Source organism: Oncorhynchus nerka, linkage group LG10 (genome assembly GCF_034236695.1).
Source record: "Oncorhynchus nerka isolate Pitt River linkage group LG10, Oner_Uvic_2.0, whole genome shotgun sequence".
NCBI lineage: Eukaryota > Metazoa > Chordata > Actinopteri > Salmoniformes > Salmonidae > Oncorhynchus > Oncorhynchus nerka.
The window spans coordinates 45,403,790-45,430,686 of NC_088405.1; the positions used below are offsets into that span (position 1 = coordinate 45,403,790).

Below are 26,897 nucleotides of genomic sequence, written 5' to 3' on the forward strand. Positions count from 1 at the left end.
TGAGCCGTGAGAAGTCTCTCTCACTCTCCCTCTCTTTCTCTCTCAATTTGGTGCATTCTGTCATAGTGGGAGTCTTTCCTTCTCACCCCTGGCCTCTTCATCTCCTTACTTACACTTCTATGCTTCCCCTCCTCCTCTCCTCACCAAATGGTTCCCACAGTTTGAGAGAAGGGGCATGAAATGAATTTTAGTATGGCAACGGGAGAGGGGGAAGAGTTGGAGGGATTTTTGGTTAAAAGCCCGTTTTCACAGAGTGAATCTTGATGACTGCTTTCTACCAGAACCTTTTGTCTGGTTTAGACACACAAATAGGTGTGTGTGGTTTTAGTTAAAAGGTGCTAACTAAAACCATAAAGGGTTATTCGGCTTATCACTGTAGAAGTACCCTTTACATTGTTCCAGGTAGAAACAGCGAACCGTTTAGATTTTTTTTTAAGAGCATTAGTATAATAATGCAAACAGGGAATTCCATCACATCTTATTATAAAATATACCCCTCCCACCTCACTCGTTACTCTTGATTGAAATCAACCATTTCAGCAAACTAGGAGAAAATTCATAGACCAAACTAAAAATGTATTTTTGAAAATGTATAATATGGAGATTTTCCTTCCCTCTTCTTTGGTGTCTTTATTGATTCTGAGTACTGTAGTAATATAACATTTTTTTTTCAATTTTAGACCAGCTTAGATAGTGGTTGCGTCCAAAAGGGCACCCTATTCTCTTTATGGGGCGGCAGGGTAGCCTAGTGGTTAGAGCGTTGGACTAGTAAAATAAAGGTAAAAAATTAAAATAGTGCCTTACTTTTGACCAGGGCCCATAGGGCACAATAAGGAATAGCATGCCATTTGGGATACAATCAGTTTTGAGTGGGTGGAGCTCAGCATTCAACACCATAGTCCGCTCCAAGCTCATCACCAAGCTCAAGACCCTGGGGCTGAACACCTCCTTCTGCAAATGGATCCTGGACATCCTGACGGGCCGCCCCCCAGGGATGATGGTAGGCAACAACACATCCACCAGGCTGACCCTCAACATGGCGACCCCTCAGTGGTGTGTTCTTAGTCCCCTCCTGTACTCCCTGTTCAACCATGACTGCGTGGCCGCGCACAACTCCAACACCATCATCAAGTTTGCTGACGACACGACTGTGATATAACTTGTCGTGACGTGACTATCATGAATGAGATTAATGGTATTTTATCAAATCAATGAACTATGTTTAATTATTACATGATTCAATTAATATGTAACAATTAACTCATTAATAACTTCTGACACCATGGGATAACGTATTTAACAAGTTACTCTCTCCCGAATTAAACTCTTTCAAGATATATTAACATCTATAGATAGTCAATTACTATTACCTCCTCAGTCTCATTCTGAACATCATTGACCTCGTAAATCTGCACGAACCCTAGCCTAAATGATGATTCAGCGATACACAAAATAGCTTCAAAATAGTTATTCAATAACTAACTAAATAATCACACAGAAATACATAAACACACACACTACAGATGATTGATTACTAACATAATGCAATGAAACAGTCCCTTGTGAACTAACCCGATATGATGTTTTTTTGTTACACAATGGAAATGGTGTGGGGAAAGATAGAGCGGGAGAGACAAAGTGAGTGGAATTATTGTACATACATTGGGAAAACACGCTCACCGTAAATATGGATATTTAGCAGCCTAACAACCGCCCATTCAGATTTAGCAATGCAACGTTTATTTACGCTTAGATGTCTTTCTGTCGTCTCTCTGTTGAAACCACTTGTCTGTCTATGGCGAGTAGTTCGAGGGGTGTATAACACTCTGGTTTGTCCACCAGAGGTCACAAGGTCCTTTGTAGTTGTAGGCTTCTTTTGTTCTGGAGTGGTCGTTAGAATGGATACGTAAGATGTACCACACTGTGGTGAGAGGGAAATGTTCATCCCCTCTTGTCTTCAGTTGAGTTTCCTAGACTACCAGTACTTAAACAGCTGTAGACTGTGAACAGTAGTCTTCATCTTTGTCACACCAGCCTTCGCTTTGGCCTGTACAGCTCAGGCGTTCGGCGTCGCCGGCCTTCTAGCTGTTGCCAAACCTGCTGCTGGCAAATGTCCTTCACTCATCAACCCCGGACTTGTCCCGTCCCACCTGGTTCCAATCCCCACTCTATCACTGCATATATACTCCCTCTGTCATTTTTCTTTGTCGGTCATTGTAAATTTTTCTTTTTTTCTGAGAGGAATCTCTCCTACTATTTCCTGAGTATTTTATTATTTAGCACTTTGGGTTTCGTCCCGCTTAATAAACTCAGTAGTTCAGAACCTGTGACTGCCTCCTGCCTACTCCTCTCTAAACTTGTGACAATCTTCTTCACTTGTGAAGAGTTTCAGAGGGTCTTACCATTTTATGGTCTTGTAGGTTAAAACCCTTTGTCGGACGTGTAGCCATCCCTCCATCTGTAGAGATTTCTTTAACCATAGGTAACATATTCAGCCCGAACTACACATTGACTGGTCTCAATGGTTGATTATTCAGGGTACAGCTATGAAAGCAGCAGCCCGGCACGTTTTGGTATAATGTACATTTCGTTACAAGTCCTTTTTAAGCACTCTGGTTGAAAGGGGGGGGGGGGGGTGTTCCATCACGCCGGCATAATGTCTGTGCTCACGTGGTCTCACGTAGTCTCTCTGTGTAACACTCAGACATCCCATTCTCAGTACTGCAGAGCCAAAGGCAGAGTTTCTGCAAGGTATTTACGATCTGGTTGTTAAGTCATAAACCGGGCCTACTCCCCCAGGAGAGAGTTTGGCTATCTGTCGGCCATTGAACTAGATGATCTGGCACCTTTGATCCTCACCCAGGAGAGAGAGTCATGACAAACTGATCATAGACGAAAATGAGGAAGCCTATAAGGAAGATGTCAGAAACCTGACAGTGTGGCGCCAGGACAACAACCTCTCCCTTAATGTCAGCAAGTCAAAGGAGCTGATCGTGGACTACAGAAAACGGTGGGGTGAGCACGCCCTCATCCATGTCAATGAGGTTGTACATTCTTAGAAAAAAAGAGTGAACAAAGGGTTTTCCAGCTGTCCACATAGGCAAACCCTTTTAAGTTCCAGGTAGAACCGTCATGGAAATTCTACACCGTGTCATAGAAATTACCACTAGGGATACTCAAAGTCGATCTTAAATGAATCAATGTTTATTATCAGCATGCTGGAGAGGTTCCAACAAACGTATTGCACCATAGTGAACATCTGTCAGAAGCTCTGCTGGGGTAGTCCAAGCAGTTGTCTTATATGCGGCTATACACAGATAAGTTATATTTGCATGATTTAGCATAATTAATTCATCATTACCGTATTGTTTCAATCAGGTGACAGACTAATACTGGTTAATAACATGTGACAGACCTATACCTCACTAGGCTTCTTCTCTCTAAGCTGAGACCTTGAAACTGAGATATTTTTTGTTCTCAAAACAAGGTCTGGGCGTACTGCCAAATTGCAGGTACTGTTAGTGAGGATTTGTTCAGTCAGTCACTTGCATGAACACAGAAATTGGTTTATAGAAAAGCACAAATGTAGAACATAGAAATTGCTAAATAGAAAAGCACAAGTATAGATTTTCCATAACAGAACGCTTTTGGGTTCCAGGTTGAACCCTTTTGGATTCCACGTTAACCCTCTGTAGAAAGGGTTTTACAGTACATGGAACTCTAAAGGGAATCAAAAGGGTTGTTCTTGCAACCAAAAAGGGTTCTTCAAAGGGTTCTCCTATGGGGACAGCAAAAGATACCTTTAAGATTTTGGACAGCACCTTTTTTCTAAGAGTGTACTGGAGTGGGTCGAGAGATTCAAACCCCTCGGTGTCCACATCACTAAGGTATTAACATGATTCACAAACAGTTGTGAAGAGGGCACGACAATGCCTCTTACCCCTCAGGAGGCTAAAAAGATTTGGCATGGGCCCTCAGATCCACAAAAAGTTCTACAGCTGCACCATTGAGAGCATCTTGGCCGGCTGCATTATTTCTTCACAATGCAACTGCAAGACACCTACAGAGAGTGGTGAGTATGGCCCACTACATCACTGGGGCCGAGCTTCTTGCCATACAGGACCTCTATATCAGGCGGTGTCAGAAGAAGGCCCAAAAAAGTGTCAAAGACTCTAGCCAGCCAAGGCAAGCGATACCAGTGCACCAAGTCTGAAACCAACACGACCCACTCCCAAGCCATAAGACTGCTAAACTAGACCGATAAATAGCTCATCAAATGACTACCTGGACTACCTGCATTGACCCTTCTTTGTACTACCTCTCCTGCAATGACTCTATGCACACATACTGGACTCTACCCACACACACGTACACTGAGTACACTGACACACACACACACACACACACACACACACACACACACACACACACACACACACACACACACACACACACACATAACATGCAGCACACATGCATACTGATGCCAAACCCACACACACAGTCACCACATACAATGCTGCTACTGCCTCTTATCTATCCTTTTGCCTCGTCACTTTACCCCTACCTACAGTATATATACATAACTACCTCAATTAACTCGTACCCCTGCACATCGACTTGGTACTGGTACTCCCTGTATATAGCCATGTTATTTTCACTCGTTATTGTTATTCGTTATTTACTGTGTATTTATTGCTTGTGTAACTATTTATATTTCTTGGAAGAGGATGTTACATGCCTCTAAACGACACAAAACCCTGATTACCCACAATGCACCACTTTTGTCCAAACCTTTCCAATTGCCTGTGACATCGCTCCGTCACTTTTACAATAAAAGACTAAACCCTTTTCTAACCCTTTTCTATTTCCACACTCTCACCTCTTTTCATCTCCCCACTCCTCCCATTATCGACAGCCCGGCAAGAAAGAGAACAAAAAAAGAGAGGGAGAGAGTAATGGGACTATTTTCTCTTAAATCTCATTGTGTGTGTGATGTGTGATGTGTATCTACAGTGAACTCTTCGCGCCCCCACTTAGAGATGCTTTCTATGATTGCTTTGAGTCACTCTGCCCCCCCCCCCTGATCCAATAAAGGTACAGCTGTAAATACCTGAAGGAGATTGGTTACATCCCAAATGGAACCCTACCCCTATAAAGTCTTATGGGCCCTGGTCAAAAGTAGTACACTATTTATACATTTTAATTTAACCTTTATTTAACTAGGCAAGTCAGATAACCTCTACGTGATCGGTGTCCCTCCACCGGGACGGTTGAGCTAACGTGCGCTAATGTGATTAGCATGACATTATAAGTAACAAGAACATTTCCCAGGACATAGACATATCTGATATAGACAGAAAGCTTAAAGTCTTGTTAATCTAATCTAACTGTCCAATTTACAGTAGCTATTACAGTGAAAAAATACCATGCTATTGAGGAGAGTGCACACCAACAAAAAACTTTTATGACGGCAGCTGGTTTGATACATTGACCTCTGAAGGTAAAAATAATGTACTTACATTCAGTAATCTTCCTCTGATTTGTCATGCTGAGGATCCCAGAGATAAAATGCAACGTAGGAACTGGGTTCTTCAGTTTTAACCCCTGCTCTGTCTGGCTCCGGCCATCTAGATGTGTGAAAGATAGTGTATAAGATAATGATCCGTCATGTATGACATTCCTGGTAGTGTGTAAACTTAAATTATGTATTGCCATATAATTTTTGTATGTTCTTTATGTATCATTTGATCAATTTGGCACATTTGGGCAGACTTGATTCAAAATATTGTCCAGTATTGAAATGCTTCACTGGATCAATCTGAAACTTTGCACAGACATCTAAATTGCACCTAAACTGCAATAATACATTATGGTCTTTCTCTTGCATTTCAAAGATGATGAAAAAATGTAATAATACAATAAGCATGCGTTTTTGTTTGTACTATCTTTTACCAGATCTAATGGGTTATATTATCCTACATTAATTTCACACGTACCCAAACTTCAAAGTGTTTCCTTTCAAATGGTATCAAGAATATGTATATCCTTGCTTCAGGTCCTGAGCTACATGCAGTTAGATTTGGGAATGTAATTGTAGGCGAAAATTTAAAAAAAAAATCTTATTTATAATGACTGCCTACACTGGCCAAACCCGGACGACGCTGGGCAAATTGTGAACCGCCCTATGGGACTCCCAATCACGACCTGTTGTGATACAGCCTGGAATCAAACCAGGGTGTCTGTAGGGACACCTCTAGCACTAGATATACAGTGCCTTAGACCACTGCGCCAATCAGAAGCCCAGTGTAGGGAATAGGGTGCCATTTGGACGCATCCATTGAGTGCTTACCGCTTTCACTCCACCAGAACAATTTTAGCTCCAATATGACACCTCTCTCACTTTCTCATTCACTCTCTTGTTCACACTGGAAATGAATTGCACTTGCACTTATTCGCCTGTCTTCCCTGCCCGTCCTCCTCCGATACTCCCCCTGTGTCTCTCTCTCCTCTCTCTCTCTCTCTTGCTCTCTCCCCCGTTTCTCCCCTCCATTCTTCCCTCAGGGCACAGAGTTGAACGATGACCGTACACCGTCAGATGCCTCGGTGATGACCACCTTCACCATCCTGCTGATTGACAAGAACGACAACGCGCCCAAGTTCAACAGCTCCGAATACCGTGTGCACATCACCGAGCTGGCCCAGGTGGGCTTCGCCCTGCCTCTCTTCATACAGGCTGAAGACAAGGATGAGGTGGGTTACCATCACCACGCATGCATGCCTGTAACAATATATATGGCAACAAATTGTAACAAACGGTAATAAACGGTAACACTTTGTTTGACACGGTTGAAAGTTCCTGGGATCAGGACAGAATAAGCAGGAAATCCGGGATCCTCCAACCGGGATATCTGGACAAACGGAGAATTTTGGGAACTTTAATGGAATCTTGCAATCCTAGATGTTGCGTTGGCTCAGTACAGCAGTATAGATTCAGATGTAGTGTATTTTAGCAGTAGTGAGGAGTTGCAGAGGAGACATTGTGCTGTGCTGAGTGAGTGTGTCAGCCCAGTGGGAAAGCAGCCCTGTTCAACAGCATCCTCTTTAGTTTTCCATCATGTGTCCTCCACTTCCCATTAGCTCTATCTAACATCCCACCGCGCTGACACACAGAAACACATACACATGCGCTCATAAACAGACACACAGACAATCTTTTTACACACACACTTGCTCGATCACTCACAGCAGCCCAAGACTAGGAGCCACATTTGACTAGACTACAATTTAATTTGCTTTGGAAGATATGGGATAGAGCATCAAATTATACCTAACGAGGAAAATCAATCACCACAGGTTGAGATAAGCCGAAAGCTAGTCAACTCTGATTGATTCCAGCACCACAGCCGCCAGGATGAAATTTGATAGATAACTGCAAGTCAAGTGGAGAGAGAACGAGAAGGAGGGAGAGAAGGAGGAGAAGAGGGAGGTAGAGGGGTTGGGAAAGAGTGAAGAAGGTGTAGAGAAAGTAGCATAACTAATGGAGTACTGGCAGGAAGTTAAGTGAATAGGGCAGTCATACAGACAGAGGGAAGCTGAGAGAAGAAGAGAGAGAGAAAAGGGTGAGGATAGAGAGAGTGAGGCTGCGGGAGAGATAGAAAGACAGAGAGAGAGAGTGAGAGAGATGCAGAGAGACAGAGAGAAAAAGAGAGACAGAGTATGTGTCTGATGGAGAGATAGTGGCTTAGCAGCAGGTTTGTTTATTCATGTCATGGAGTGTGTTTGCTCTTGTCAGCATGGCGATGGATAGGAGTGCTAGGAGCTCCTCCACCAGGTGGTGATGGGCACACCTGGTAGAGGATAAGAGGGGTGCTGCTCTCAGACTGCGCCCTATCCCCTATTCAACCCTCTGCCCCCAGAGCATGTGTGTGTGTGTGTGTGTGTGTGTGTGTGTGTGTGTGTGTGTGTGTGTGTGTGTGTGTGTGTGCACATGTGTGTGTGTGTGTGTGTGTGCACATGTGTGTGTGTGTGTGCACATGTGTGTGCGTGTGCAGAAGTTGGCAGAGGAAATGTACTAAAAATAACACACGTGCATGGCATTTAAACAAAATACAGAATGTTGCCATCCGACTCTCCTAAATTCCTCCCAGGCAAAATCATGCCTCTATCAATACAAGCTGTGCCCCTGTGAATTCTCCATAATAGATGCCTTTAGGTTTATTTCCATTCTTCTCTCTATTTTTTTTATCTAGGCAAGTCAGTTAATATCAAATTCTTATTTACAATGACAGCCTAGGAACAGTGGGTTAACTGCCTGTTCAGGGTTAGAACGACAGATTTGCACTTTGTCAGCTCGGGGATTTGATCTTGCAACCTTTCGGTTACTAGTCCAACACTCTAACCACTAGTCTACTCTGCCACCCCAAATGGTGCCTCTATGTAAGCTGGGTAGGCTCAAGGCGGACAGCTACATAGCTACAGTAGATGGATTTCAACCAGATCTACAGGGGAGAATGAATCAGAATGCAGCCCCACCTGGGGCGTCCCTATTCAACCCCCAGCTTAACTACACTCCCTACCTGTCCATCACTAGTGATGAGTACCTAATGGCACCAAAGTCCCTATATAGTGCATTACCTTTGACCGGGGCCCGTACACACTCAGAAAAAAATTGTGCTATGTTTACTGAACAAAAATATAAATTTTACTGAGTTACAGTTCATATAAAGACATCAGTCAGTTGAAATAACTAGAACCATGTCTATGGATTTCACATGACTGGGCAGGGGTGCAGCCATGGGGAGCCAGGCCAAGCCAATCAGAAGGAGTTTTTCTCCACAAAAGACCCCCCACCCCCCTTCAGACGATCCCACAGGTGAAGAAGCCATTAAAACCCTTTTTAGTTATAAGCACCCTTTTAAGCACCCTTCTCCCTGCCTGTGCCATTAAACCCCTACAACTCATCCAGAACGCCGCAGCCCGTCTGGTGTTCAACCTTCCCAAGTTCTCTCACGTCACCCAGCTCCTCCGCTCTCTCCACTGGCTTCCAGTTGAAGCTCGCATCCGCTACAAGACCATGGTGCTTGCCTACGGAGCTGTGAGGGGAACAGCACCTCAGTACCTCCAGGCTCTGATCAGGCCCTACACCCAAACAAGGGCACTGCGTTCATCCACCTCTGGCCTGCTCGCCTCCCTACCACTGAGGAAGTACAGTTCCCGCTCAGCCCAGTCAAAACTGTTCGCTGCTCTGGCCCCCCAATGGTGGAACAAACTCCCTCACGACGCCAGGACAGCGGAGTCAATCACCACCTTCCGGAGACACCTGAAACCCCACCTCTTTCAGGAATACCTAGGATAGGATAAAGTAATCCTTCTCACCCCCCTTAAAAGATTTAGATGCACTATTGTAAAGTGGCTGTTCCACTGGATGTCTTAAGGTGAACGCACCAATTTCTAAGTCGCTCTGGATAAGAGCGTCTGCTAAATGACTTAAATGTAAATGTAAATGTTAAGGTTCTGAGACTGACAAAAAAAGCTCCCACATGAGTAAGAGACGAATGGGACCATGATGTTCCCTGTTAAGATAATGTATATATTAGTGCTGGGAAAATTATTTTTCTGAAGCTTTTGGGGCTTTCACCAAATTGTGTCGAAAAATTGTTAATTCCTCAGAGCTTTTAACACAGTGCACACTAGTCAGGTTGGTGGATTATCTTGGCAAAGCAGAAATGCTCTATGTTTATTCATGTCATGGAATGTAAACACATTCGGTGTTATCGGTCTTATAAAGCGTGATTTGAAGTGATTTTTTTTATGTTTTACATTGGATAAAATAAAGACTCAGAGCTACAACATGGTATATCAAACACCACATTTTTGAGGAACAATGGGAAAGTAATTCTGCTTTGAAAGTTGATAAACTAGTAAACTCACTTTTGAGAAAAGGCCCTTTAAATGTTTTGGTACCTATTGGAGAGCTCTCCTTTGTCTACACCCATTCAGCATGGTTCACACCCTCTTAAGCCAGCCCCACCCATCTTTTCAAGCATTCATGTGTGAGGTCATGTGCTAAACATAGTAGTAAAAATGAAGACTAAAAGTGGTAAAAGTAGTAGCCTACAATAAGGACAAATTCCAGGGAAACAGAAAGTTCCAGATAAAAATATTTTATAAATATTAGATGACGCTATCCCAGACACACTTCAAATCAAATCAACGTTTATTTGTCACGTTCCAAATAAAACAGGTGTAAGACCTTACAGTGAAATGCTTACTTACAGGCTCTAACCAATGGTGCCAAAAAAAAGGTGTGTGTGTGTGTGTGTGTGTGTGTGTGTGTGTGTGTGTGTGTGTGTGTTTAAGTAAAGAAATAAAACCACAGTAAAATGACATTTGAAAAAAGAGTAGCAAGGCTATTATTCAGACACCTGTTAGTCAGGCTTATTGAGGTAGTATGTACAAGTAGGTATCGTTAAATGACTATGCATATATGATGAATAGAGAGTAGCAGAAGCGTAAAAAGAGGGGTTGGCGGGTTGTGTGACACAATGCAGATAGCCCGGTTAGCCAATGTGAGGGAGCACTGGTTGGTCTGGCCATTTCGGTAGTATGTACATGGATATAGTTAAAGTGACTATGCATATAAGATAAACAGAGAGTAGCAGCAGCGTAAAAGAGGGGTTGGGGGGGCCCACAATGCATATAGTCTGGGTAACCATTTGGTTACCTGTTCAGGAGTCTTATTGCTTGGGAGTAAAAAGTGAAGGAAGTTTTTACTCCCAAAAAGAAGCCTTTTTGTCCTAGACTTGGCACTCCGGTACCGCTTTGCCATGCTGTAGTAGAGAGAAAAGTCTATGACTGGGGTGGCTGGGGTCTTTGACAATGTTTAGGGTCTTCCTCTGACACCGCCTGGTGTAGAGGTCCTAGATGGCAGGCAGCTTTTCCCCAGTGATGTACTGGGCCGTGCACACTACTCTCTGAAGTGCCTTACGGTCGGAGGCCGAGCAATTGAGGTACTGGGCAGTGAAGCAACCGTTCAGGATGCTCTCGGTGTTGCAGCTGTAGAACCTTTTGAGAATCTCAGGACCCATGCCAAATCCTTTTAGTTTCCTGCGGGGGAATAGGCTTTGTCCTCTTCACGACTGTCTTGGTGTGTTTGGACCAATCTAGTTTGTTGTTGATGTGGACACCAAGGAATTTGAAGCTCTCAACCTGCTCCACTACAGCCCCGTCGATGAGAATGGGGACATGCTCGGTGCTCCTTTTCCTGTAGTCCACAATCATCTCCTTAGTCTTGGTTACGTTGCGGGATAGGTTGTTATTCTGGCACCAGCCGGCCAGGTCTATAGGCTGTCTCGTCGTTGTCAGTGATCAGGCCTACCACTGTTGTGTCGTCAGCAAACTTAATGATGGTGTTGGATTCGTGCCTGGCCATGCAGTCGTGGGTGAACAGGGAGTACAGGAGGGGACTGAGCACGCACCCTTGGGGAACTCCATTGTTGAGGATCAGCGTGGCAGATGTGTTGCTACCTACCCTCACCACCTGGGGGCGGGTGATGAGCTTTGAGGGTACTATGGTGTTGAATGATGAGCAGTAGTCAATGAACAGCATTCTCACAAAGGTGTTCCTTTTGTCAAGGTGGGAAAGGGCATGAGTGGTCAAACATTTCGGTTAGACTTCCACCAGCTTCCCACAATAAGTTGGGTGAATTTTAGCCCACTCCTCCTTGACAGAGTTGTTCTAACTGAGTCGGGTTTTCAGGCCTCCTTGGACATTTCTCCAGAAAGTACGATCCCCATGTGCAGTTGCAAACCGTAGTCAGTTTTTTTATGGCGGTTTTTGAGCAGTGGCTTCTTCCTTGCTGAGCGTCCTTTAGGTTGTGTCGTTATAGGGACTCGTTTTACTGTGGATATAGATACTTTTCTACCTGTTCCCTCCAGCATTTTCACAAGGACCTTTGCTGTTGTTCTGGGATTGATTTGCACTTTTTGCACAAAAGTACATTAATCTCTAGGAGACAGAACTTGTCTCCTTCCTGAGTGGTATGATGGCTGTGTGGTCCCATGGTGTTTATACTTGCGTACTATTGTTTGTACAGATGAACATGGCACCTTCAGGTGTTTGGAAATTGCTCCCAAGGATGAACCCGACGTGTGGAGGTCTACATTTTTTTTCTGAGATCGTGGCTGATTTCTTTTGATTTTCCCATGATGTCAAGCAGGGAGGCACTGAGTTTGAAGGTAGGCCTTGAAATACATCCACAGGTACACCTCCAATTGACTCAAATGTGGTCAATTAGCCTATCAGAAGCTTCTAAAACCATGACATCATTTTCTGGAATTTTCCAAGCTATTTAAAGGCACAGTCAACTTACTCTATGTAAACTTCTGACCCACTGGAATTGTGACAGTGAATAATAAGTGAAATAATCTGTCTGTAAACAATTGTTGGAAAAATTACTTGTGTCATGCACAATGTAGATGACCAAACCAACTTGCCAAAAACTATAGTTTGTTAATTAACAATACATTTGTGGAGTGGTTGAAAAACTAGTTTTAATGACTCCAACCTAAGTGTATGTAAACGTCCGACTTCAACTATATATATATATATTGTGGTGTACAGCAGGTCAGCCACCAGGGTGAGACTCGTCGAGGCCTGGTGACAGACGGAGTATACATCACGAGGCGATGGCTCCATCTGCTGGTCGTGCCAGGTCTCGACAGGCTCTCCGCCCAAGACTAATTGGGGCTGATTGGGGAGTTGGTGAGTAATCAAGGGCTGATTGCTCACTAGCTGCACAAGCCCATAAAGCTGCCAGAAGGGCAGCACACAGAGAGGACTGGGGGAAGTAAGGTGACTTATGTGTAGTTGGAGATGGTGCCCGAGCTAAGATGAGGGAGCTGAGTTTGTGTGCCCCTCAGGATACAGCAAGACTGATACATTTTGTGTTATATTAACTAATGAACAAAAATTGTGCTTTTCTTTTGAAAACAATTTCTAAGTGACCCCAAACCGTTGAAAGGTAGTGTGTAAAATATACACTGCTCAAAAAAATTAAGGGAACACTTAAACAACACAATGCAACTCCAAGTCAATGACACTTCTGTGAAATCAAACTGTCCACTTAGGAAGCAACACTGATTGACAATAAATTTCACATGATGTTGTGCAAATGGAATAGACAACAGGTGGAAATTATAGGCAATTAGCAAGACACACCCAATAAAGGAGTGGTTCTGCAGGTGGTACCACAGACCACTTCTCAGTTCCTATGCTTCCTGGCTGATGTTTTGGTCACTTTTGAATGCTGGTGGTGCTTTCACTCTAGTGGTAGCATGAGACGGAGTCTACAACCCACACAAGTGGCTCAGGAAGTGCAGCTCATCCAGGATGGCACATCATTGCGAGCTGTGGCAAAAAGGTTTGCTGTGTCTGTCAGCGCAGTGTCCAGAGCATGGAGGCACTACCAGGAGACAGGCCAGTACATCAGGAGATGTGGAGGAGGCCGTAGGAGGGCAACAACCCAGCAGCAGGACCGCTACCTCCGCCTTTGTGCAAGGAGGAGCAGGAGGAGCACTGCCAGAGCCCTGCAAAATGACCAACAGGCCACAAATGTGCATGTGTCTGCTAAAACGGTCAGAAACACTCCATGAGGGTGGTATGAGGGCCCAACGTCCACAGGTGGGGGTTGTGCTTACAGCCCAACACCGTGCAGGACGTTTGGCATTTGCCAGAGAACACCAATATTGGCAAATTCGCCACTGGCGCCCTGTCCTCTTCACAGATGAAAGCAGGTTCACACTGAGCACATGTGACAGACGTGACAGAGTCTGGAGACGCCGTGGAGAACGTTCTGCTTCCTGCAACATCCTCCAGCATGACCGGTTTGGCGGTGGGTCAGTCATGGTGCGGGGTGGCATTTCTTTGGGGGGCCGCACAGCCCTCCATGTGCTCGCCAGAGGTAGCCTGACTGCCATTAGGTACCGAGATGAAATCCTCAGACCGCTTGTGAGACCATATGCTGGTGCGATTGGCCCTGGGTTCCTCCTAATGCAAGACAATGCTAGACCTCATGTTTTTAATTTTACCTTTATTTAACCAGGCAAGTCAGTTAAGAACACATTCTTATTTTCAATGACGGCCTGGGAACAGTGGGTTAACTGCCTGTTCAGGGGCAGAACGACAGATTTGTACCTTGTCAGCTCGGGGATTTGAACTCGCAACCTTCCGGTTACTAGTCCAACGCTCTAACCACTAGGCTACGCTGCCGCCCCATGTGGCTGGAGTGTGTCAGCAGTTCCTGCAAGAGGAAGGCATTGATGCTATGGACTGGCCCGCCCATTCCCCAGACCTGAATCCAATTGAGCACATCTGGGACATCATGTCTCGCTACATCCACCAACACCACGTTGCACCACAGACTGTCCAGGAGTTGCATGCCCAGGTGTTGTAGGGAGGCCATACAGGCACGTGGAGAACACACACACTACTGAGCCTCATTTTGACTTGTTTTAAGGACATTACATCAAAGTTGGATCAGCCTGTAGTGTGGTTTTCCACTTTAATTTTGAGAGTCACTCCAAATCCAGACCTCCATGGGTTGATAATTTTGATTTCCATTGATAATTTTTGTGTGATTTTGTTGTCAGAACATTCAACTATGTAAAGAAAAAAGTGTTTAATAAGAATATTTAATTCATTCAGATCTAGGATGTGTTATTTTAGTGTTCCCTTTATTTTTTTGAGCAGTGTATATATATATATCTATATATATATATATATATATACACAGTTGAAGTCGGAAGTTTACATACACCTTAGCCAAATTCAGTTTTTAAAAATGATCTGTCTTAGGTCAGTTAGGATCACCATTTTATTTTAAGTATGTGAAATAGAATTAGAATGATAGTAGAGAGAAAGATTTATTTAAGCTTTTATTTCTTTCATCACATTCCCATTGGGGCAGAAGTTTACATACACTCAATTAGTATTTGGTAGCATTGCCTTTAAATTGTTTAACTTTGGTCAAATGTTTCGGGTAGCCTTCCACAAGCTTCCCACAATAAGTTTGGTGAATTTTGGCCCATTACTCCTGACAGAGCTGATGTAACTGAGTCAGGTTTGTAGGCCTCCTTGCTCGCACATGCTTTTTCAGGTCCGCCCACACATTTTCTATGGGATTGAGGTCAGGGCTTTGTGATGGCCACTCCAATACCTTGGCTTTGTTGTCCTTAATAAGGCTAGGAATCCGCTAGCTGTTGACAACATCCGGTGAAATTGGAGTGTGCGCAATTCAAATAAACAATCGTAATATTAAACATTTATGGACATACAAGTGTCTTATATTGTTTAAAAGCTGAATGTCTTGTTAATCTAACTGCATTGTCCGATTTACAATAGGCTTTACAACGAAAGCATACCATGCGATTGTTTGAGGACGGAGCCCCACATCAACATATTTTTCAACCACCAGAGGCTTCATAAAATCACAAATAGCAATTAAATAAATCACTTACTTTTGAAAATCTTCCTCTGTTTACAATCCCAAGGGTCCAAGCTACAACATGAATGGTCGTTTTGTTAAATAAAATCCTTATTTATATCCCAAAAGGTCAGTTTAGTTGATGCCATCGATTTCAGTAATCCACTCGTTCAACATGCAGACAAAGGAGTCCAAAAAGCTACTGCTAAACTTTGTTCAAACAAGTCAAACTACGTTTCTATTCAATCCTCAGGTACCCTAAAATTAAAATAAACTATTATATTTCATACAGAATGGAGTATGTTCAATAGAAAACTCAAAATTATTCCTCTTTTTTGAAGAAACAAGGCTGGAACAATGAACAAAGACTGTTGACATCAAGTGGAAGCCATAGGAATTGCAATCTGGGAGCTGGAATTACATAGGACCGATAGCTTTCCATTATAAGAGTCTGTTTGGTTTTTCTTTGGATATTCATTCGCCTGACATATCAATTATGTTATAGTCTCATGCATTATTTTTACATTTCTACAAACTTCAAGTGTTTTCTATCCAATGCTACTATATGCATATCCTGGCATCTGGGCCTCAGTAACAGACAGTTTACTGGGCACGTCAGTCAGGTGGAAATTCCGAAAAATGGACACTATCCCTAAGATTTTTTATTTTTTTTTGCCACAACTTTGGAAGTATGCTTGGGGTCATTGTCCATTTGTAAGACCCATTTCCAAACAAGTTTTAACTTCCTGACTGATGTCTTGAGATGTTGCTTAAATATATCCACATATTTTTTGTTTCTCATGATGCCATTTATTTTGTAAAGTGCACCAGTCCCTCCGGCAGAAAAGCACCCCCATGCTTCACGGTTGGGATGGTGTTCTTTGGCTTGCAAGCCTCCCCCTTTTTCCTCCAAACATAACAATGGTCATTATGGCCAAACAGTTCTATTTTTGTTTCATCAGACGAGAGGACATTTCTCCAAAAAGTATGATCTTTGTCCCCATGTGCAGTTGCAAACCGTAGTCTGCCATTTTTATGGCGGTTTTAGAGCTGTGGCTTCTTTCACGTTATCTCGATATAGGACTCGTTTGACTGTGGATATAGATACTTTTGTACCTGTTTCCTTCAGCATCTTCACAAGGTCCTTTGCTGTTGTTCTGGGATTGTTTTGCACTTTTCGCACCAAAGTACGTTCATCTCTAGGAGACAGAATGCGTCTCCTTTCTGAGCGGTATGACAGCTGCGTGGTCTCATGTGGTTTATACTTGCGTACTATTTTTTGTACAGATGAACGTGGTACCTTCAGGCATTTCGAAATTGCTCCCGAGTATGAACCAGACATGTCTACAATTTATTTCTGAGGTCTTGGCTGATTTCTTTTGATTTTCCCATGATGTCAAACAAAGAGGCACTGAGTTTGAAGGTAGGCCTTGAAATACATCCACAGGTATGCCTCCAATTCACTCAAATGATGCCAATTAGCCTATCAGAAGCTTCTAAAACCATGACATAATCTTCTGGCATTTCCCAAGCTGTTTAAAGGCACAGTCATCTTATTATATGTAAACTTCTGACCCACTGGAATTGTGATAAAGTGAATTATAAATTAAATAATCTGTCTGTAAACAATTGTTGGAAAAATGACTTGTGTCATGCACAAAGTCGATGGCCTAACTGACTTGCAACTGTATGTGCTGCCAAAAAATACAACTTATTATTGGTTTCTGAAAGAAACTCATCATCGAAGAAAGCACTGCATCGGCTCTCCGGTATCAAACGTCCCATCACTTGTCTATATTTACTATCATCTACTTAACCTGATAGTTATATTACATTTAAAATTGAGGTGTAGTTATCGCTATTTAAACATAAATGAATTAAATTATACATAGTAAGTTATTCAAAGTAAATTTGGTGTTAATTAGGATAGCTCTACATTTAAAGTTGACATAACTATGTTGCTATTGATTTAACTAGGAAGTGTAAGTTAAACTGACAAATGGTGAAGTTAACTGTATTGTATTAGTCAAAGTAAATTTGGTGTGAGTTAGTATAACTTCACATTTAAAGTTTGTATAGCTTGAAATATGCTGCACAACTTTTTGACTGGAAATAATATGTTGAAACAACAACAAAGAGATTACGGTGTAGTTCACTATGTAGGGACTAGGGTGCCATTTGGGGTGCAACCCTAGGTTAACACACACACACACACAGCATACACAGGTTAACACAACAACAAAGACACTACCTCACTCCACAATAACACACATACACATGAATGCAGGAACAAACACCTGATACATATGCTCAACACAACAAAAAATATTTGAATCGTAAAAACCAGTAGAGACTGATGAAAGGTAAAATGTTGAAGATTGGCTCATTGTAATGTCTGGAATTGAATGAATGGTACAATATCAACGACTACAAATATTCATAAATATTTCTCCCACTGCCAGCCTCCACTGGTCACAATTACAAGGCAGAGTTGACATTGACAGATGCATTACTAGATGCACTGCTAACCCACACGTCGAGAGGGAGAGTGTCTGAGATGTTCCATTTTTACTAGTGGGTGACACAAGTGGTAGTTACAGAGCTCTTTCTTCATCACTCTTCTCCGTTTGAATCTAAAACTTTCCGCTCGAAACTCGTCACTAAACTTTGTGACAGCCACATCTGACAGGACCTTGGTATGAGAGCTTCTGAGATAGAGAGAGAGAGGCAAATGGATGGGCAATTACGTTTATGGGCAGTTTGAGGTGACATCCCTGCATATTGAATATTTTTTTAAATAGCCAGTCATCAGCCACAATGGTCCTTGCGAGATGAAAAACAAAACAAAAACATAGGGCCATTTTAACCGCCAAACATAATGCCCTCCACCATCGATCCACTGTCTGAGCCCTAAATGGCCCCCTATTCCCTATAAAGTGAATACCTTGGTAAAATAAAAGATTTGGTTGTGCTAAAGGAGGGATTTGAGCTAAGGGATACTGTGAATAATGTGACACTCATCTTGAAGGAGCCAATAATGGTGTGAAATGATGAAAGTCAACATGTAAAAAGTGAGCTTTATGAGTTTGTGTTTGATAATTTTTACTTGTATTTGATAAAATATAAAACAGTTGTAAATAACACAATAGCGTCATGTTGTATGTTCTTCATCTTATGCCAGCCTTTGTTTTCTCTTAATCTCTGACTAAGACAACAAAAATGGTGTCACTGGATCATGTGTACGCACACTAAACCAACATGACTAAGAGCAAAAGACCAGGATTAAATCTGAAACCTCGCTGTTGTGCGCTTGACATTGAAGCTTTTACCTTGAATGTGATCTCTGCGAACATGGTAACATTGCCTTTAAAAGCTGCATTGTCTACAAGCGTGATCTGAGTGAATCCCAGCCTAAGTGTAGCCGGAGCGATTTAGATAGTCATGCTTGTCAACATGGCTGCTTAAACATCCTCATTTCCTCGACAGCACACCTTATCCTCTCATTGTGTCATTCTGATTTCATCAAACACACACACACACACACACGCACGCACGCACACACAGTCAGACGGTCCGCAAACATACCTCACACACACACACACACATACACATACAATTCTGATTTAAACGCATGGCTTCAATGAGCTGCCATTGGCGGTGTAATCATCACTTTAGTAGAAGTGACGGCAGCTGTAGCAGTGGCAGCTTTGTGGGCATGGAGATTTGTTCTATTCTGTACTCAAACGCCCAATTACAATTTACATAATGTTAAGCAATACGGTGGAGTGACTTTTATGTGGGAGAGATAAAGAGAGGACGATTCAGATGAGGATACGAGATTATGAACTCCAATAGGGCTCTGGTCAAAAGTAGTGCACTAGGTACTGAATAGGGTGCAATATGGGGCGCAACCCGTTGCCTGCCGACAGTTGTCAGACGGATGTTTGGGTCTATTTAGTGGGGTCTAATCTTCAATTGTTTATTTTTTCAGGGGTTGATTTTTTTTTCCCTCCGTTGTTTGTTCTCTCTTCTTGTCTTTTTCCGCGAAAAAGAGAACCCTCCAGGTTAAATGTTTATTGAACTCCGAAAAATGTTCTCTCTGCGGATCAATCATTCTCCCGCTGTCGTCATGAGCCATTTCGCTGGCAAATGGATTCCCGCATAAATAGAAAAGGGGTCTTTATAATTGGCTGCGGGTGGTGAGACACAGTTCATAACCATGCCACATGCTCTCAGTGGTTTGTGTTGTGTGTGTGTGTGGGTAGGGTGGTGGTGGTGGCTGGTGGTTTCCAGTCAGGGGAAGTTAGAGCTGCCACTCTGAGATACGATCTAACCTCTGACCCTGCATCTCAAAGACAGAGATAAGAGGGAAAAGAGATAGATTACAGGTAGAGGGGTGGGTGTACATACTGAGATATATAGAGGGAGGGATGAGAGAGGATAGAGGAATGAAATGTAGAGATAATAAGAAGATAAATGTGCATGGATGGAGCCAATAATTGGTGAATTCATGCGTGTGCCTGGCATCAATTGAGCTCCCCCATTTCACAATGTTTTGAAGAGGTTTATGCTCAGTCAAAATAAAGTCAGACATTTTCTGACTCTCACACTCCAGTAATGAAGGTTTTGTATTGTACATGCTAGCAGTGTGTACACCAGGGGTGAAAAAATAGGGCCTAAGCCGATTAACTGCGTGGTGGATTTACCAATAAAAATATGTGCGTCTTAGTTCATAGAAGCTCAGTTACAGGAGTAACCTTCGATGTCCACTATTGGTGTTTGGGAAAAGCTGAGAGATTTCTGGTTACTTCCTACAAATTTGACTCTAGCGTTTGTATGGTTGGAGCTATTAGAAACACATACATGCATTATAAACTATAGGAAAACATAGGATTTTTTTTTACACAGGGTGCCGTTACATTTGGAAACTTTTGGCAAAATTAGAATATACCCACTTTTCCAGTCACCACTCCACCACTGGTTAGGGTCATTGGAAAGACCATGGTCTTGAATTGGACTCACATTTTTCTGGACTTGTTCTTGACTCGGTCTCACCCCCCCTTTGGTCTTGGTCTTGGTCTTGACTCGGACTCGATTTGGTCCTGTCTTGGTCTTGAATCGGTCTTGCTTTAGATGGTCTAGAACACAACACTGGTGTGTAAGAGTAAATGCTAGTGTGTGAATCTGTAAAAGTACATATGCTGAATGTATGATACTGCTAAGTATCTGGATCTTTATTGATTAACAAATAGTAATTACTTTTTGCTACATATGTTGTTGCCATAGTACTATTTTAATACTTTTATGAGTCATCACCAGGACAGCATACCTCCTTTTTGTCTCCTTTTCACTTTAATCAACAGTTTTCACTTCAATGTAAATATGCCGGAGTAGCAAAAGAGCTAATTTAAATCCATAGTCCTTAATGCAGTCCCACATCTCATACTGCAGCTTTTATTATCATCCATTTGAATATTTAACCTATATCTAACTCTCTCGCCCTTGTGACCCCTATCCCTCCCTCTCTCCATTCCTCCACCCTCTCCTCTAGGGAGTGAATAGTATGTTTCAGGTGTTCCTAACGGGGAACAACTCGGATCACTTCACCATCTCCCCCACCGCGGTGCAGGGCCGGGCTGACATCAGGATGAGGGTGGCCGTGCCTCTGGACTATGAGAATATTCGCGCCTACAGCTTCTCTGTGAGTTCAATCTGCACGCACACACACACACACACACACACACACACACACACACACACACACACACACACACACACACTAACGAACACACAAACGCATGCAAACAAACACACACCCACACAAAAACTTGTTTACGGCACGTTCTTATCTCCGTTACAAACACACTATCAGTAAAATGTACTTTAACAAGAGCACGTCATCTACCGTATGGAGCACAGTGAGAAAAGACACTATGGGCAGGTTTTTTTTACTTTTAAATTAATTAATTATGTACAAAACATTTGGAACACTTGCTCTTTCTTTGACATAGACTATCCAGGTGACAGCTATAATATTTTATTGATGTCACCTGTTAAATCCACTTCAATCAGTGTATATGAAGTGTATGTTTTTTCAGTGATTTGAACTGTAAGTTTATGTTTAGGTCCACACATCCTGAGAACCAAAGCATGGTAGTGCTATAAAGACAGTAACGGTATATAGTCACATTAGGTAAAACACGTACTAAAGCGTGGTCCATGCAGAAATTATTTGTCGAGATCGGTGTGGAAGAACTTGACTGGCCTGCACAGAGTCCTGACATCAACCCCATTGAACACCTTTGGGATGAATTGAAATGCACACTGCGAACCAGGCCTAATCGCCCGACATTGGTGCCAGACCTCACTAATGCTCATGGCTGAATAGAAGCAAGTTTCTGCAGCAATGTTCCAACATCTAGTGGAAGGCCTGCCCAGAAGAGAGGATGCTGTTATAACAGAAAAGGGGGGACCAACTCCATATTAGTACCCACGATTTTGGAATGAGATGTTAGACGAGCAGGTGTCCAGACTTTGTCATGTAATGTATAATAATAGATGAATTTGGCAAGATGGAATTGGTAATCGTCTGATGGGTGACGATACTATGAATTGTCAAATTGTGAATAAAGAGACTGATGGACAGTGCAGCTTGTGAACGGAGAACATGCATTTTTAACAAATATTTTCCAATCATATGCAGTCCAGGCGTTTTGATTCCTGTATACCACCAGAATGACCAGAGCCTAAGTGTTTTAACACACATACATATGCCAAACAACTCTACAAAATTAGCTGAAGGGTTTTGTTTTGATTATTGTAGGTGTAGTTCAATATGAAATACAGTAACTTACTTGCCACTGGCTGCCCTGTATGTTATTGTCAAATTCACAGCAACCGCTATAAAGTGAAGGTGGCAACAGGGCATTTTAACTTTTTGTATTAGAGTCTCTCCCCTCTCTCTTTCAGCTATTTGCCAATGAGTCCATGTCAGACCATGTGGGTTTTGCTCGTATCTACATTGACCTGATCAATGAGAATGACAACCGCCCCATCTTCAGTAAACCTCTGTACAACATCAGTCTGCCTGAGAACACTCCCAGAGGCACCTCCCTGCTACGCATCCAGGTAAGGTTATCACTGCAACATGCTATAACACACTGTAACACACACACAGCTTGTCACTGGATTACACTGTAGCATGCTGTGGTATGGTGTATGTAGTGCTGTAACACCCCTTGTCTAGGTAAGCTCATTACGATCTCCCCGAAGTATGGTTTACCCTGTTGGAGTAGTAGTTAGCTGGGAGACCCCGGTTCAAGAACGTCAAAGGGCATTGCACTGTCCCGTTTGCTGCATATACCAATTGCTGTATGGTATACTGTAGCTACCTAAAACCATGTAAATCTGACAGAGTGGCCAACCAAAATCCTCAACATGTTGATACAATCAAAACATTCTGATCAGGATCAGAGATGGCCTCCAGGTGAATGACCCTCACTGACACTCATCCTCGGTGTGTGTGTGTGTGTGTGTGTGTGTGTGTGTGTGTGTGTGTGTGTGTGTGTGTGTGTGTTACTCTTCCTGTGTGTGGGAGTGAGCATGTGTGTGTGGGCAGGCATGTGTGCATGTGTGTGTCTCCTAGTACCACCCTGCCTTTATTAGTCTCTACGTTTAATCCCATACCAAGACCAGAGGTCACTATCATCTATATAACCTGACCTAGCAGTTTGACCATAGCCCATAGGGTTCTAGTCAAAGGTAGTGCACGAGATAGGGAATAGAGTGCCATTTGGGAAGCACTGCCGGTTATCTGCACATAGTTCCCACAATAACTGGATTACCATTAATTACGATGACAGTACTCTCAGACTTACACACACACACACTTAGACTCTAACCTGCTCCAGTAGATACAAGAAGCGCAAAAAGCATACGGTAGAAATCCATACTGTTTATAGACTGTGTGCTCGTGAAATTGAAATTGCGACACACCCGGGCAATCTAATACCCAATAAGTCTTCTTGATGACGTTCGCTGTGTGCAGGTGCGCGCACACACACACACACACACACACACACACACAAAGCAAGTCAGACATCGGACACAAACACTCACACACACATCGAGGACACACAAAAACACTTACGCCGGACACACTGCTTTCCTAATCTCTCATGCTTCCATGTAACCTCAGTACAGTATGTCTGGTAACATTCTATAATAACTATCACAAATAAGCATCAATAAACATGTATAAACTATTAGCACATTTATTTGTATAAATGTATAAACATTTATTAACAAGCATTTCTAAGCATTTTAAGCTATCCATTCCATAAGCATTTAAATAATGTATAATTATTTGTAAAGCATAAAGACATTCACAAGCATTTGTATAGGTTCATTCATGAATGTTATTATAAAGTGTTACTCTATGTCTTTCGCTCTGTCCTGTCTGCTCTAGCTGCTATTTCACTAAGTCTCTTATCATCCTCCCCATTCTTACTCCCCTTCCTGTTTCCTCTCCCTCTCCCTCTTTCTCTCTCATCCCTCTCTTTCTGATGCTGTTGTACTGTAGTGTCTAGCCAGTAAAGCCCAATTATTTTTGCTGTTATTTCACACACAGCACTTCAGCACTTCCAAGCTCACTGTTGTGACATTGTATCATTAATGTGACGACTGCTATTCATTGAATAATTAACTGTGTTTATAATTAACTCAGTAACCTGGGGCACCATGGGAAAAGTTTGTTTGAGTTACCGTTTCCCAAATTAACTCAAAGAATATCAGAATATCGATTTCATAGCAGTCGCTAATTAACTCATTTCCAGTTGCTAATTAATTAATTAATTTCAGTCTCATTCTGAACGTCGCATAATTCGTAAATCTACACAAACCCGGGTCTCACTAAATCATTCCGTACCACACAGATTGAGTTGATTATTTATTTACTAACAAGCTAAACATACACAAAACAGTATAGGTTATTGGTTAGGTATAGGTTATTGGTTAGGTATAGGTATAGGTTATAGGTATAGGTATAGGTTATTGGTTAGGTATAGGTTATTGGTTAGAACTTCATACAATGGCAAAACAGGTCGCTAGCGGACCAACACAATATGACACGTGTTACACAAGATGTGGATTTAGAGAGAGGAGAGTGCACAAGAGAAAAGCACATTTGTAAACTATTTTTAGTTTAGTTTAACACCTACCCAAACTGCCGCTCTTATTGGTCAGAATTATAATGAATGTATTTACTTGCTGAAAATCTGCGTTTGGTATCTCTTCATGGACCGAGTTCCGCGTAGGAGATTTAGGCAACGATCTTAGATGGCCGCTTTTCCTTCATCACCGGATGTATGTCTCTGATTGTCCACACAATGTCAGTGTCTCTCTGGGTTCCCTGGGGCGTAGCTCGTTACGAAGGAAAGGTATCAGGATTTTACTCTGATCTAATTTCAGAGTAAGAACTAAATTCACAGTTCATCTTTACAAAAACATTCTATTTGATCTGGATATTCTCTACACAATGCACAGTATGTAAACATCATGTACATATTATGAAAATTCTTCAAGTTAATGTTTTCGTTATAACGTCGTCATTTATCTTTCAATAAAATAACAAAAACAACATTCATTTTCATATTCCATCGATCATTGTTACCACCATTTTGGCTGATGAAATATATTGTCCCGAAGGCCATTTATTGCATGTTACAGTTCTGAGGTAGATTCTCCATAAGGCCCACACAAAGACATTCCAGTCCCAAACATTAACAGGACCAAGGATTCTTAAGATTTACAATGGGCATGAGTTGTCATAATCCCCCCCCCCCCAATCAAACCCTCTATACCTCTCCCCATCTGCGGGATCCTCACAGATCAGTCATGACACCACTCACTAGTGTCAGAACTTCTGTATACACACTATACTGCATGTCATGACTTGGTGTGTGTGTGTAGGCGTGTCTGTCAGTGTGTCCTGTGCCTTGTGCACTCTAGTTTGGGGGTACATCATTTGAAAGCCAACCACTAGACCTTTCCACTATTCTAGTACCACAGTTGTGTACTTCACTGTATACGGTCAACAGCTGCTGTCCTCTGTGAACACAGACACACACAAACACACTCACTGAGTGACCGACCATCTCCTCTGACTAAACAGATGTTTCCCCACTCCTCCAGCCTCTGTCCATAAATACATGTTAGAGCCGGGGTGGCTTTATGGCTGACACACCCACAAACACACACACAGTCCTGTGTCACACTGCCTCATCCCTCACCACCATCCCTCAAGGTCAGCACACGGACAGAGCAGAGAATTATCACGCTAGGGCCTGACAAACAGTCATCACACACACCTCACAAGTGTGTGTGTCTGTGTGCAAGTGAATGTGTGCATGTGTATATACATGAAAGTGTTTGTCTGTGTGCATGCGCATGTGTCCCTTCTTGTGCTTTTGCGTGTACTTGTGTGCTATGTGTGAGTAAATGCCAGTGAAGTAATTTCAATGAGTTAATGTACATGTTGGTATGTGTATGTGGCTCTGCGCTCTGTTTCTGTTCATAGTTATGAACTAACGATTACAGAGGCCTATTTAATATGGGGAGGATATTGCTATTCGTTGGATATGCTCAGCCCTGATCAAACAAATGTATGACATCTTACTATCCTGTGTGTGCACGGAAGTGTATTAATGATGCTTTACTAATTCCTTAGATTAATACGAAGACACATTATTATTCTAAATATTCTGAGTAAAAGATAAGCAATTTTACAGTACACCAAAAGTTGTGTATATAAATTGTATCATTAAAAAACATTCTGAAATTGTAGATAACTATTATCAATCAGCCACAGTTGCTATAAGGGATATTCAATGTGATAAAATGGGACTGACAGTACATACTGTATAAATCCTCTTAGCACTTCAGAGTGCCAATGTTAAATGTGAACAGACTTTTTAGGCAGTCATTGCCACACCAAGAACTCAGTGAACTAAGTCACAGACAGGGTGTGAACTGCACCAGATGGCAGGCAAATGCCATTTCAGCACCACACGCCTGGACAGACACTCTAACTCCTCCAGCTCACTGGAGAGCTCAGGGTCGTGTTCATTGGGGCACATAAAGTAAAAGGTTTAAAACTGCTTGTGATAGAAAACAAAAATAATTATTTCATATTGGACTAGTTCAGATAGTACTTCTCTGTTTCGGACTATTTTCTTCTGTTTTGTGCCTACTGAACATGATCCAGCACTCGACCTGTGTGAGTCAGCTGTAAGTCAGTATGACAGTACTTGAAGGCTTATGTTAGTTAGTTAGTCTGTCAGCCAGCCAGCCAGCCAGCCCATCTGTCCATCTGTCCGTCTGTTGGTCCGTTTGTTTGTTTGTTCATTAGTTTGT

At 42.5% G+C, this 26,897-nt stretch overlaps 1 protein-coding gene across 1 annotated transcript in view; it reads left to right on the forward strand.

The window, feature by feature from the left end:
- The window catches only part of LOC135573707 (cadherin-23-like), a 199,728-nt gene extending 173,661 nt beyond the window's left edge, over window positions 1–26,067 (forward strand). Inside the window, exons 9-12 of the mRNA XM_065023313.1 lie at window positions 6,565–6,753; window positions 21,037–21,186; window positions 22,455–22,613; window positions 26,062–26,067. Of these exons, the coding sequence (XP_064879385.1) occupies window positions 6,565–6,753; window positions 21,037–21,186; window positions 22,455–22,613; window positions 26,062–26,067 (504 nt within the window). The remainder of the gene's footprint in view (window positions 1–6,564; window positions 6,754–21,036; window positions 21,187–22,454; window positions 22,614–26,061) is intronic.
- The last annotated feature ends 830 nt before the right edge of the window (window positions 26,068–26,897 follow it).